The sequence below is a fragment of the Aegilops tauschii genome, chromosome 2 (assembly GCF_002575655.3).
Source record: "Aegilops tauschii subsp. strangulata cultivar AL8/78 chromosome 2, Aet v6.0, whole genome shotgun sequence".
In the NCBI taxonomy this organism is placed as follows: Eukaryota; Viridiplantae; Streptophyta; class Magnoliopsida; order Poales; family Poaceae; genus Aegilops; species Aegilops tauschii.
Window position 1 is genome coordinate 86892831 of NC_053036.3, and position 15253 is coordinate 86908083.

Below are 15253 nucleotides of genomic sequence, written 5' to 3' on the forward strand. Positions count from 1 at the left end.
AAGTCTTAAGAGGAGAACATAGTGAAAGCTTAAGACTTGCTTCAATATAAATGGTGCAACCTTGAAGAAATCCAGATTGTTCATCTCAGTCACTAGTCAAAACTGAATGTTCTACATATGTAGCCCCCAAGTGCCAGGTTGTCATGCTTGTAGCAACCAGGGACTTATAATTGCCTTATGCTCATAAAAACTTCAACCAGTGTAGCCCCCAAGGGCCGGGTCATTATGCAATAATGAGCAGGGACTTTGTATGTATTTCATTGAAAAATAATATCATATGATGTAACCCTCACCACAGGGCTTGAACCCACGTCCATAAGGTTAAGAGCTTTGTACTCTACCAACTGAGTAGTTGGCCTTTCAATATAATGGATTAATACTTGTGTACCTTGAATTTTTGACAGGAGCAATTGGTAGCCCCCAAGGGCCGGCTCATTACAATGTGATGAGTCGGGTCTTCAATAAAGTGAGCAAAAAATGACTTTGCATTAGCCCCCAGTGCCATGGTGCATGCTGGCAGTGCCATGGGACTTGTATATTTGATGTAATCTCAATTTGAATAATGTAGCCCCCAAGTGCCGGGTCATAAGCCTGCAACAATTCGGAACTATTTCTTCCATTGTAGAATAAATCATATCCATTAATGAAGTAATAGCCATTGCGCTAAAACGACTTTGAAAACCTCATTCATAATACTAGCTATTGATAACCATAATAAAAATCCAGCCATGTTGGCTATTTAAAGATTTGAATAATATAACCCGGTTTGAAAACCGGTTCCTGTGATATTTGATCACACTGTTGGTTTACCAAGCCAGTGTAGTAAGGGTGATAACCCAAAATTTGAGCACTGGTAATTATCATATATTGCCGGCTTATGAACAAAGCCAGGCCGGGTTAATAAACACCGGATATTATCTTATCTCATACTGGCGACTTATAGTCGAAAGCCAGGCCGGGTTAATAAACACCGGTGAATTATAATCATAAAGCATTATAAGCCTCATCAAATAAACCTCAAAAGATCTGTTGAATAAAAAAAACGAAAAAACGAGGCTTTTCATGGGCTGCCAGGCCGAAAATCGAGTGCTTTCACGGGCTGCACAGGCCACTGAGTTAAACCGTTTTACAAACCTTATAAGATGGGCCTCACATAACCAATCGTCGTTTTAACTTTGACAAGTTCAGGGTCGGCATAAGATTGACTTGTCAAACGTTCGGCGGGTCATTCCAGGATTACCTGGGCGGAGTGGCTTACTTAAAAAGGCAGGATAACCCGGGGTTTTAGGTGAATACACCTGGCTTCCAAGCCTGGCTTTTAAGGCTATTACAAGGGTTATAAAAACTCTTTGTTCTTTAGAACAAGAAGCCCCCAAGCAATATTTTTGAGCTGTGCTCAATGGGCACCTATGTTTGAGTTGTGCTTTTGCAACAGACTCTCTTTGGTCCCTTTAATTTTTCTGAGAACTCGAACTTGCGACAGATTAATTCTTTTTGAACCGGAAATTCTAAAACTGGATATTGAGAGCTTCAAATCTTTGTGGGAGACAGCTTTCCCTTGAGCCGGATTTTAAACCGGAATCCTTCTTTTTAAGCCGGAAATTTTCTGACGGCTTTTAAATTTTCACCAATATGGCGGTAGCCTCCGGGACCGGGTTATCTTCCCTCCAATGACCCGGAGTTCTTGAATTTGCTCAAATTGGCAACATTTACTGAATCATGTCATCATAGCCCCTGAGTCTTAAGACTACTCGAGGAATTGGCTTGAGACTCTCCATATTTGACCATGATATAAATCGGTATAAGTCTTTCAACAGCTCAGTGATATAATAGTCCCTTTCGCATTAGATAACTTGTCCTGCATTAGAGAACTCGCGAGCCGGAGTAACTGCTCTTTTAAAGAAAGCAATATATAATATAAAAATATACCGGATGGATTTCACCTGATATGTTAGGCCAGAAGTTATCCACCACGGAGTTGATGATCACCACGGTGAAGTTGAAATCAATCACGGGCGAGTCGGCCGTGGGAGCAGACAGATGAGCCGGCCACGACATTATAAGCCGGTGCAGACGGAAGAGTCGACATCGGTGTTGTAAGCCGGCACGGACGAGAGAGTCGGCCGCAATGTTAGAAACGACACGAACGCGGGCGAGTCGTCCGTGGGCGCGGACGACGAGTCAGTCGCGCGTGTTGATGTAGCAGGGGCGGCGACTTGCACACGTATCCGTCCAGCAGCACGGCACGGACAAGCGCTAGTGCAAAATTAATGCTGACACGCGCCCTTTTTGCGACACCTTTGTAAAGAATAATGGTCCTGCGAAAAAATACCATAGACCAGAGCAATTGTTCTTAAACAAAGTATGTGCTGATAAAATACATAGGAGGGATAACATCTGATTTTATTTTGAGTGGACAGATGAACTATGTCGCACTCGTGAGGTTGCCTGGCGTATAGTGAATAGGATGGAGACCCCTGGACCAGCTGAGTCATGGACCCCTTTTTTCCTTTTCTTTTTAGATCTCATATGAGCGCCCGGCTACTTTTCTTCAGGAGGTAATAGCACCAGCAGTCCTTGAACTTGGCCAGGATGTGATGATCTAGTCCAAAACTTGCAAAAGCAAACTATTGCATCTCACAACTTGCACCCAATGTGCAAATTTAGTCCTAGCCAATCAGACGACGACAAGTGGAGCCTAGTCAGCAGAGCCGGTCAGCGCAGCATATTTTGCAATTACCCCCTGACCTTAGCAGTAATCAACCCGTACTACACCGCACTTTTCATTTCTCCCTTGCGTTACCTTCCAAGCCCTCCGCCGAGCCCCTCGGCGTCGCAGTCCTCGCCCAGGGCACGGCTGGCGGCGCGCACCTGCGAGGCGATGGCGTCGCGGAGGCAGCGGAACTGCCGCGAGATCTCGGGCGCTGGCGCGCCGCCCTTGGCCCCGCTGGCGTCTTCCTCCCCGCCGCCGCCGCCGGAAAGGCCTTCCGAATCCTCCTTCTTCTTGACTGACGCAGCGCTCCTCGCCTTGGCGTCCACGTCGTCCACGTCCTTGCTCACACTCACCACCTCGTCGAGCAGCTCCTGCGCCGCCCTGAGGTATTTTTTGGAGTTCATCACCACCTGCCCCTGCGACGCCGCGGTCGTTGCCCCAAGGTGGTACCTCCCTTCGTCGCCGGCGATGGAGGACACCGTGACCGGCGGCGTCTCACGGGACGACAGGCTGAGCACGGCAGCCAGCCCCACACTCCCATCGCACACCCCACCCCACTGGCGCGGTGCGTTGCCTCGCTGCACGGCCGGTGGGTGACTGGTGGGCGTGCCGGACTGGCAGGGAGACCGGCCGTGCTCCTCCACCACACCTGCCATTGCCATGCTCCCTGTTCCGCTGTGCCGTGCGCTCCCTGTTCCTCCCCAAAAGTTATTTTCCTTCAAAAAAAATAAGGGACATTGCTTGCAGGGTTGCCTTGAGTAGTTGCTCCTCCAAGGCTCCAAGGGCCAGCCCAAGCTTTGGTTCATCTCAAAATCACAGTTGCAGCTACTATTTGCAAAAGCAGGTAGCATGGCAATGATGCCTTGCAGACAAAAATGCTTTGGATTTTGGTTTATCCCCTGTGGAATCACGGGTTCATATCACAGTCTCAATCGCAAATGAGTACTAGTTCATCTTTTCACTTGGGTTCTACTACAAAGGTCAAAATCGAAATGGAGTAAGAGTAGATCACAAAGGTTCTCGGTTTCATTTGATTCATAAGAGGGAAACAGCTAGCAAAGGAGGCTAAAAGTGGAGTAGCCAACTAAAAAATCACAACCACACCACACTGCCGCTCACAAAAAAGAAAGCGATCTGAACCAACTACTCTACTAACCCATCGCCAAAATCGAACTACTACGGCCGCAACCAACTAAAGAACAGCTAAATTGTCTTCTAGATTCTCGGCTACTTTATACAGTTTGCTCGTCGGAATGGGATGTTTGCCGGCCGGCCGCTGGCGCTCACCGGAGGACGTCCGACCGCAGGTGAGAGAGCTCCTTCCTGAGCTTGTGCGAGAAGAGCCTGCACGCGTCCATGCTCAGGTCCACGGCCGCCGCGAGGGCCACGAAGGCCGCCGCGTCCTCCGCACACTCGACGTGCGCCACCCCGACCTCCACCGTGGGCTTGCTGCACCGGCCCTCGCCTTCGACCGAGGCTGACATGACGAAGCCCCGGTAGTTCCCCAGAGGCCACTGGCTGAAGTCGCCGCTGCCACGCGGGCTGCACCCCGGGGTGCTCCCCCGGCTCAGGGGCTGCGCGGCTGTCAAGTCGAGCGCGAACTTGCCGCCCTTGGACGCGGCGGTGGTGGAGTCCGCGATGGGGACGGCGTGGTCCACGCCGGGGACGAGGAGGTCGAAGCGGTAGCCGAGGCTGTCGGACGACCCCGCCCCGCCGCGCTCGCGCCAGCACTCGAGGCGGCCCCACGGCTCCCACGCGCCGTCGCCGGCGGGCCGGAGGATGAGCCACGCGCCCGGGTTGGAGCGGGTTGATTACTGCTAAGGCCGGGGGTAATTGCAAAATGTGCTGCGCTGACCGGCTATGCTGACTAGGCTCCACTTGTCGTCGTCTGATTGGCTAGGACTAAATTTGCATATTGAGTGCAAGTTATGGGATGCAATAGTTTGCTTTTGCAAGTTTTGGACTAGATCATCACATCCTGGACAAGTTCAAGGACTGCGGGTGCTATTACCTCTTTCTTCAGGTACCCAACCGCAGCTGCAAAGGAACAGGCAAACTGGGAGACCGGCGCATGCGGGCGGGTCGTGGCAGAGGTGAGCTCAGCCCGGCGCCTGTGGCGGCGAACTGCAGTGTGTGGCAGCGAAGTCAACCCGGGCGGCGCTGCGAGCCAGAGCCAGACTGGGGACGCCGAAGAGATGAAGATCAAGGCCGGCCACCGAAGCAGGATGAGGCCGGGACAGCAGAAGTGGGTGATTCGCGGCTGCTTCGGCGGGTCGCAACTGCGAGCACTAATGAACCCAGCGTTAGAGGCGGGGCTTGCAGTAGTGTTGACTCGCCGCGCGGCTAGAGATATGGCAGAGGTGGAGGCGACTCATGGCGACCGGAGATGCAGCATCGACGGGTGACAGTAGCTGTGGAGGCGGCCCATTAAACTTGGGCGTTTCTGTATAATAAACCCAAGTCATCTGAGTCACTAGACACACTTGTCTTCGGTAAATACTTCCTCCATGTACTCCCGTACAAGTTTGCCTGAACAAGCCGTTTGACTGATGTATCATGAAGAAACGATAGGGATCTGGCTGCAGATTTTGCTGGTCTCTGATTCGTGCTCCTCCCAAGATTACACTGTACTTTTTTGCATGTTCTCAATTGTGGTAGCTTATCTGAAAACCACTCTTCGGCATCTCGTGCCGTGTCATACGTGAATTTGAGGTCGCTCAAGACGGAACGTGGATCAACAAGCAGGAATGGAGTTGCTCACAAATCTTGGGGCTCCTGTCAGGGTGTAGGCGGAGGCGAAGCGAGGCTGCCCCGTAGCGGCTCGGAGGCGGCTTGCACATAGGCAGTGCGGGCGGCGCAACGCACCCGCGGCAGACACGGCGACTCGGTTCCCCTGCGACCGCCGCGAGTTAGCGGTGGAGTTCGCGGGGGCGGCTCAAGTTGCTCGACGGAGTTGGAGATCGACGGTTCAGCAAACAGCCGGTTCGAAGATGACGGACAACAATCGCGGCCGCGGCCCGGCGAGGCAGCAGAGGTGGATGTCAAGGCCGTGGTACGAGGCGAATGGCTCAAAGCGAGAAAGCACATCGGCGCAGCCCGGCGGAGGCAAGTCGAGGCGACCGGCGGCTCAGGGTACGAGGCGACTTAGAGGCGCCTGAGAAAGGAGCCTGGCGCAGCACAAGCGCGGTCGAGGAGTCACCAGGCTCAATGGTCGGCGGCTAGGAGAGGTAGCAGTTTGGAGCAGAAGGTGAGGCGGCGGAGGCGGTTCCACAGCGGCCGGTGCAGCAGTGGCGGGTCACAACGGCGAAGACAGGAGGCGCTCGGGGCGAGGCCACGGACGTCGAGGAGACCCCCGGCGAGGAGAAGCGCCGCGGCAAGCCTGCGCGGGATGCAGCAATAAGGCGAGGCGGAGGCAGCCCGCGGTAGTAGAGGCGTCAAACGAACTGCAGGCGACAGCGACTCGGGCAGGGCTCAGAGTGTTGCGGCGCAGGGCCGGTTTAGAGCATCAGGACAGCGGAAGCACGGCCGGCCACTCGTCAAGGCGGTTTGGCGGCGACAGCGGTTTAGCGGAGGCGATTTGGCGGCTTAGAAGGAGGGCAGCGGAAGCGATTCGGCGACTCGTCACGGCGGGCCGGCCCTCGGGTGGAGGCGGCTTGTGGCTCGGAACGGCGCGCGACCATGGCAACTTGGAGGTGGCAGCTCGGGGGGGCGCCGGATTAAAGCAGCGAGGCCGGGTCGTGGAGGCCGCTCCAGATGCAGCCGTGTAAGCGGAGTAAGGGCGCTCCGGCAGGTCAAAGGGGTGCCTCCGCGACGGTGCCGGGTTGGAGAGGCATGGTGCAGTAGTGCTGGCAGTTCAACCGCGGTGGAGACCCGGCGGCCGTGGCCGGTTCAACGCGAGATAGATGAGGACCAGCAGAGGAGAGGCGCTGTGGCGGTTTAGACAAATGGCGACTTGTAACCGCAGAGACAGCAGCGGCGGGTGATGGCTCAGTATGACCACAGCGGCCTGACCGGCGGTGGTGTGCTCGGTGGCGACTCAGAGGCCGAGTCGTGATTGGTTTGACTCCCCCTTTGTTTTTCCTTTTCTCAGATCCGATTTGTACTAGTAGAACTTGATAGCTTCTTTGCACATACATAGCGAGCGGGAATCAAACTTTGTAGCTTGCCATGATGAGTACTAGTACTTGATAATTTAGTATTGACTAGCTCGGTCTCCATGCGGACGATGATGTGTGCGCTGCAGCGGCGTTGCTTTTGATTGTCCAACAGTCATCGCCATCTACCTTGTGAACAATATCATATATAATTTCCTCGGGAGCAGCAAATGATAACTCGGCGAAACAGCTGGTGCCTGGACGCATTGGAACTCCTGTCGGACTCAGCATCTTTGCACCGGCGTACAGACGCGCAACCCGGCTCTGTACGGGTTGTCCTATGCCGGGTTATCACGCGTGATTATTTTTTCCTCGTGCCAGCTCTTCCTCATCCACGCGATCGCAAATCTCTCGATCCTGAGATAGATCCCTCCAAGAACTCAACACCACCATACGCTGCCCCATGATGGGCGCCAACTGTCGTGGAATTGTCACGGCAGATGTCCTAGTGTGAGGACTTAGTTGTGAGGCCAACGCATCTATGTGGTAGCTTGAGAAGAGTTGAGTGGAATCGAGAAACGCAACACAAGACAAGGGTTTAGACAGCTTCGGGCCCCGGGAAACATCATCCAGTAACAACCCTACATGCTGTTTGTGGCTAGGTCTCATTATCATCACGAGGGAGTCGCCGTAAACCGGCTCTCCTAGTTATGTCTAGCCCTAAGATTATTTCTCCCTCCTCTTGGGGCGCCCTGCCCCTCGTTATATAAGTTGAAGGGGCGGGTTACATGTAGAGTCCATCTCGGACTAAGACTTAAACTATTCTGACTTCTCTTCATGGGCTTCTTAACATCTTGGGCTTCTTAACGTCTCGGGCTTATTAACCCCAGGCGACTCTGTCTGCTGGGTTATGACTGTCTGCCAGTTTACCATCTGACTTATCATCTGACTTAACATCTGCCGGGTTATGATCTGACTTAACATTTGCCGGGTTATGATCTGACTTAACATCTACCGGGTTATCATCTGACTTAACATCTGCCGGGTTATGATGACTTAACATCTGCCGGTTTACCAAGTCCCAGCCGGGTTATAACTCCGGCCGGGTCATACCGCGGGGTATATCCCCGACAATGTATCTGACAACGGGTTTGAGAAGCTACTGAAAATATTGAAGAAGAAGCTTCCAAAGGATAACGAATTGCCCGACAGTACGTACGGAGCAAAGAAGGTTCTATGCCCTCTAGGATTGGAGGTGCAGAAGATACATGCATGCCTTAATGACTGCATCCTCTACCGCGGTGCATACGGGGATTTGAACGCATGCATGCCCGATATGCGGTGCATTGCGGTATAAGATCAGACGAGATGACCCTGGTGATGTTGAGAGCGAGCGGCCCAAGAAGAGGGTTCCTGCCAAGGTGATGTGGTATGCTCCTATAATACCACGGTTGAAACGTCTGTTCAGAAACAAAGAGCATGCCAAGTTGATGCGTTGGCACAAAGAGGACCGTAAGAAAGACGGGAAGTTGAGAGCACCCGGTGACGGGTCGCAGTGGAGAAAAATTGAGAGAAAGTGGGGGGACTTTGCAGGTGACGCAAGGAACGTATGGTTTGGTTTAAGCGCAGATGGCATATCGTTTTGGGGAGCAGAGCAGCCATCATTGCACCTGGCTCGTGACTCTATGTTTCTATAACCTTCCTCCTTGGCTGTGCATGAAGCGAAAGTTCATTATGATGCCAGTTCTCATCCAAGGCCCTAAGCAACCCGACCATGACATTGATGTGTACCTAAGGCAATTAGTTGAAGAACTTTTACAACTGTGGAATGGAAAATGTGTACGTGTGTGGGATGAGCAAGACCAGCAGGAATTTGACCTACGTGCGTTGCTGTTTGTAACCATCAATGATTGGCCTGCTCTCAGTAACCTTTCAGGACAGACAAACAAGGGATACCACGCATGCACGCACTGTTTAGATGACACCAAAAGTATATATCTGGACAAATGCAGGAAGAATGCGTACCTGGGGCATCGTCGATTTCGTCCGACCAACCATCAATGGTGAAAGAAAGGCAAGCATTTCAAAGGAGAGGCAGATCACCAGAAGAAGCCCGCCGTCCGTACTGGTGATCACATACTTGCTATGGTCAATGATTTACAAGTAATCTTTGGAAAGGGTCCCGGCGGACTATTTGTTCCAAATGACGCTGAGGGACGCACACCCATGTGGAAGAAGAAATCTATATTTTGGGACCTACCCTATTGGAAATACCTAGTGGTCCGCTCTGCAATCAACGTGATGCACGTGACGAAGAATCTTTGCGAGAACCTGCTAGGCTTCTTAGGCATGTATGGGAAGACAAAAGATACACCGGAGGCACAGGAGGACCAGCAACGTGTGCACGAAAAAGACGGCATGCCTCCAAAGCAGTATGATGGTCCTGCCAGCTACGCTCTTACCAAAGAAGAGAAGGAAAACTTCTTTGAATGCCTGCTCGGTATGAAGGTCCCATCTGGCTACTCGTCGAATATAAAGTGAATAATAAATATGGCAGAGAAAAAGTTCCAGAACCTAAAGTCTCATGACTGCCACGTGATTATGACGCTACTGCTTCCGGTTGCATTGAGGGGGCCTTTACCAGAAAACGTTCGATTAGCCATTGTGAAGCTATGTGCATTCCTCAATGCAATCTCTCAAAAGGTGATTGATCCAAAAATCCTACCAAGGTTAAGGAGTGATCTGTGCAATGTCTTGCCAGTTTCGAGCTGGTGTTCCCACCATCCTTCTTCAATATCATGACGCATGTCCTAGTTCATCTAGTCGACGAGATTGTCATTCTGGGCCCTGTATTTCTACACAATATGTTCCCCTTTAAGAGGTTCATGGGAGTCTTAAAAAAATATGTTCGTAACCACGCTAGGCCAGAAGGAAGCATCTGCACGGGCCATCAAACAGAGGAGGTCATTTGGTTTTGTGTTGACCTCATTCCTGACCTTAAGAAGATTGTTCCCCTCAATCGCGGTATGAGGGGAGACTGACTGGAAAAGGCACGCTAGGAGAGGACTCAATAATATGTAGGGACGGGCATTCTTGGTCTCAAGAACACTACACAGTTCTACAGAATTCTACCTTGGTGACCCTGTACGTCAATGAACACAACAATATTCTGCGCTCCAAACACCCGGAGCAGTGTGATGACTGGATTACATGTGAACACATCAGGACTTTCGGCAGTTGGTTGCAAACACATCTCATGGGTGACAACACTGTTTCTGATGAGCTGTACTTGTTGGCCAGGGGACCATCTTCGACTGTATTGACCTACAGAGGGTACGAGATAAATGGGAATACATTTTACACAATCACCCAAGATCAAAAGAGCACCAACTAAAATAGTGGTGTCCGCTTTGATGCAGCAACTAAGAGGGGAAATGACACATATTATGGTTACATAGTGGACATATGGGAACTTGACTATGGACATGATTTTAAGGTCCCTTTGTTTCAGTGCAAATGGGTCAATTTGTCACGTGGTGGGGTACAGGTAGACCCATAGTATGGAATGACAACAGTAGATCTGAACAATCTTGGGTACACAGACGAACCATTCGTCCTAGCCAATGATGTGGCGCAGGTTTTCTATGTGAAGGACATGTCTACCAAACCGAGAAAAAGAAAAGATAAGGAAGCGAATACATCATACGATGAGCCAAAGCGCCACATAGTTCTTTCAGGAAAAAGAGACATCGTGGGAGTGGAGGGTAAGACAGACATGTCTGAAGATTATGAAAAGTTTCATGAAATTCCTCCCTTCAAAGTCAAGGCTGACCCAAGCACCCTGTTAAATGATGAAGATTATCCATGGTTACAGCGCAATAAGCAAAGGACACAAGCGAAGAAAAAGTGAAGACTTTCTCTCCACAACTATTATGATGTTGCCTTTGATCTAGAATATCACCGCATTTACATTTGAAGAAATGAAATGCCTTTTGTAACAGATGAGTTTTCGTATTAAACCCTGATACTTCGAAAAAGATTGTCCGTTTTGTACACGAAGTGCATCCAGTTTTTGCCGTAACCCTCTCAACTTTTTATAACATGCTATGTGGGTGAAATGATGATACCATGCCAACTTTCAACCTTTTTAGAGTTCATTTGTAGTGCTTTTCAATTTCAGGGTCATTTAGCTCAAAAAATCATTAAATGCATGAAAAATACCAAATGAAGTCAGAAAGGGTTGAAAATTGATGATGTGGCTTTGAATGGTGCATTTTGAACACACAAAATTCTGGAGTTCAAATAAGTTCAAAAAAAATGAAATCCCTTTGTAATAGATGAGTTTTCGTCCGAAACCCTGATGCTTAGAAAGAGATTGTCCGTTTTGTACATGAAGTGCATCCAGCTTTTGCCGCAACCCTCTCAACTTTTTAGAACATGCTATGTGGGTGAAATGATGATACCATGCCAACTTTCAACCTTTTCAGAGTTCATTTAAAGTGCTTTTCAATTTCAGGGTCATTTAGCTAAAAAAATCAGTAAATGCATGAAAAATACCAAAGGAAGTCAGAAAGGGTTGAAAATTGATGATGTGGCTTTGAATGGTGCATTTTGAACACACAAAAAGTCTGGAGTTCAAATAAGTTCAAAAAATGAAATCCCTTTGTAACAGATGAGTTTTCGTTCGTAACCCTGATACTTCGAAAGAGATTGTCCGTTTTGTACATGAAGTGCATCTAGCTTTTCACTACTAGGAAAAACCCTAGTAGTAGCGCTGGTTTTAGAGCTACTAGTAGCGCTTGTACAAGCTCTACCAGTAAGGCGCTACCGCTAACTGGTAGCAGTAGCGCTTGTTTACCAGCGCTACTGCTACACCTAGTTAGCAGTAGCGCTCTTGTTGGAAAAGCGCTGCTGATAGAGGTAAGTAGTAGTAGCGTTTCTTCTGAAAAGCGCTACTGCTTATTTTTCCTGTTTTTTTAATTGCAACTTATTTTTGTTGTATTTATATATGTTTTATATACAATACTTTCATCATATGATTTTATTACCATGATTAGTTAGTATATACAACATTGTGTGAAACGAAGGTGGATTAGGTTCAAGTGGAGGCAACATGCACCACATGTTGCCTCCACTTGAACCTAATCCACCTTCATTTCACACATTGCTGTATATACTAAGGTGGATTAGGTTCAAGTCGAGGCAACGTGTGGGGCACCACATGTTGCCTCCACTTGAATCTAATCCGCCTACACAAGCTATTTAGTCATCATCATAGTCATTACGACCAACACTAGCTATTTAATCATCATAGTCATAGTGTAGCACATCATCATCTTCAAAATCATTCTAGCTAGCTAATCACCACCAACACTAGCTACGGGTAGCTATCTAATCACCAGCAACACTAGCTAATAATAATCATCATAGTCATTACCACCAACACTAGCTATTTAATCATCAGTCATAGTGTAGCACATCATCATCTTCAAACTCATTCTACCTAGCTAATCACTCCTGCTGCTCTCTCTTAGGTAAAATAGCATAGAACATGTGTAGCACTACTGCTCCATCATATTGGAGCATGCAGATGAACATGTCTCCTAATTGTGGGTTGCGCTTCTGATTCCTGCCCCGAGTACTTCTTTGCGATCCTTCACATTTTTGCTCCAATCTTCGACTATTAAGACTTGCTCGCTTTGAGAAATCATGAATGCACTCATGTGCAATGTAGGATGTCTTGGCCGTAAGCTAACCATTTTCATGTGACCTTTAGCCTCGATCCAATGAGGCACAACTATTATCAGGAGTCCCTGTTGAAGAACATCATAGTAACATACTTAGCAATGAAGTTTAGCTTAAAAATAATGTATGCAAAAGATGCACTAAGGACAAATAGTGAAAATCTGACCATCTTTCCTAAATAGATGTGACCGTAGTTCAATACGAACACTATTGGTCGCACGTTTTGAGTACTAAGATTTTGAAGTCCAGGAAAATAACTTGTCTTGACATTATCAAGATACTCAAGCCATGAAACATAATTACTTATCTCCTCGCAGTTTAGTTCAGCCCTGGGACAGTGGTAGGTCATGTCTATCAAGCGCCGGACATGTTTGCTTGAATGGAAATAAGCTGTCACTAGAAATTAGTTGTCAACTATTTTTGAATAAACAATATCCAAGACATAAATATGGTTGAGAAACTCACATAATGGTAGAACTGGAGGCGTCTGCTCATCGACCCAGATGTCGATATTTCTTCAATATCATCTTTCGGACGAATATCAAAGGTGATAAGCATATCAGGCTCAAATGCATAAAGCCTTGCATAGTGCTCTCCAATTTTTGCATTCAAAATAGGTGTAGGTGTCTGCATTGTATAATTTTGCAGCAAAAGTATAACCATGCTCGGTCCTCAAGTGAACTCTCTTTACCTCCATAGTTTCCATAGGACTGAAACCAATCTTATCCAAGACAAAAATTCTTGCATGACAGGGGATACGCTTGTAGCATTGTAAAAAATTAAAATTATAAGTTGAAGCAAAATAAGCGGAAGTCATGCTTAATTACGAAAAAAGACTTGTCATTGGGACTTACTATTTCCACTTCGAAGGTCTCATCCAGCTTGATGCTGAAGCACCTACCATCAACTAGGAAATTTCTGTCGCATAGGCCGCGCCCGTCTTCGTAGTATTCGCACATACCGAAATCCTTTTCGTCGTCGGACATTTCCTATGTTCATAGTTGAAACATTAATTGAAAATTTATCAAAGGCAATTACCAGGAAACTCAACACACAGATCACTATTACTCAATATGCAACGGGTTGACTTTAGGTCTGTCGAGTCTTCCTTCCTAAACTCTCATCTCATGTATATGGTGGGCACTCCCTCTCTGATATTGCGACCATCGGTGATGGCGCTACTCCTCCATTCCCTAGTGCATTACAAATATCTAGCACAAGGAAAAGAAATAGAAGCGACCCCCATGACAACAGTTGGCTTTCTTCTTCTCTCATATATGGTGGACACTCCCTCACCGATTTTTTGACCGTTGATGATGGTCACTACTCCTTCCCCAGTGCATAACAAAGGTCTAGCAAAAAGAGAAGAAGGAGAAGCGACCCCCACGACAACAGTCGGCATTCTTCCTCTCTCTCATATATATATATATATATGGTGGACACTCTCCCTCACTGAAAGACACACAAGGAGCTGAAACAGACCTAAAGTCAAGCATTCCATATATCGAGCAATGACATAGAAAAAATGCCCTATGTTTTGCTGAAATATCATTGAATTCTCATTCTGGCAAATCACAAGCACTCGATATGCCCTATATTGTAGCACAAGTCATGCTAAAATTCATGAAAAAAATCGGCATGACCTTTGCTAAAGACAGGACATATCGAGCGCCTGAAATTTGTCGGGACGGAAATGAATCAACATTCTGGCAAAACATAGGCCACTCGGAGGCACATTGCAAACAAGAACACCAAGACATCGTCTATATTCAGAATGCATCATCATCGACATCAATGACATGGCAACTATATAGCACTAACATTTTCATCATCAACATTTACAACACATTATCATTTGGCTATTCTCACCTAGAGGTCTTAAGGGATCGACGATGGGGACGACTACGGGGATGAGGCAGGGGCAAACTTGATTTCTGCATAAACAAAATATAAACAAAATTTATTAACCACTTACTATAAATAAACTAATTCTATTAAGCACTTACTATAAATAAACTAATTCTACTAAGCACTTACTATAAATAAACTAGTTATATTTAGCACTTGCTATAAATAAACTAGTTCTATTAAGCACTTACTATAAATAACCTAGTTCTATTAAGCACTTACTATAAATAAACTAGTTATATTAAGCACTTAGTATAAATAAACTAGTTATATTAAGCACTTAGTATAAATAAACTAGTTATATTAAGCACCTACATTCTACCTATCTATATCGTAGTTCTAGCCCTAACATCTATCCATCGATCTATCTATCTATATATCCATCAATATAACCATCCATCCATTTCAAATTCTACCAACTAAAAATTTCCATTACTAAAATTTCTAATCAAAAGACCTAAAATTTCCTATTCTATTCAAAACACCTAAAATAGTCTAAAAAATTATTCTATTAAAAAACCTACATTCTACAATGTCTACATTCTAAAATCCACATTTAAATTACCTACATTCTACAAGAACAGAGACAGGGGAGGGAGGAAGGACGGGTAGGAAGGAGGGAGGAAGGAGGGGGAGGAAGGAGGAGGAAGGGAGGAGGGGGAGGAAGGAGGGAGGAGGCAGGAAGGAGGGGGATGGAGGAGGAGAAGGGAGGAGGAGGGGGACGCCGGAGGGAGGAGGAGGAGAAGGGAGGAGGAGGGGGACGCCGGAGGGAGGAGGAGGGGGCCACCGGAGG

The 15253-nt window shown here is 47.7% G+C and overlaps 1 protein-coding gene across 1 annotated transcript; it reads right to left on the reverse strand.

Annotated features, from left to right (window-relative positions):
• Positions 1–3988: 3988 nt before the first annotated feature.
• On the reverse strand, positions 3989–4518 carry LOC109785767 (uncharacterized; the record flags this gene model as incomplete). The annotated part of the gene is made up of 1 exon (XM_020344359.4): positions 3989–4518. A coding segment is annotated over one exon (522 nt), but the record flags the coding sequence as incomplete, so codon positions are not given.
• Between the last annotated feature and the right edge of the window lie 10735 nt (positions 4519–15253).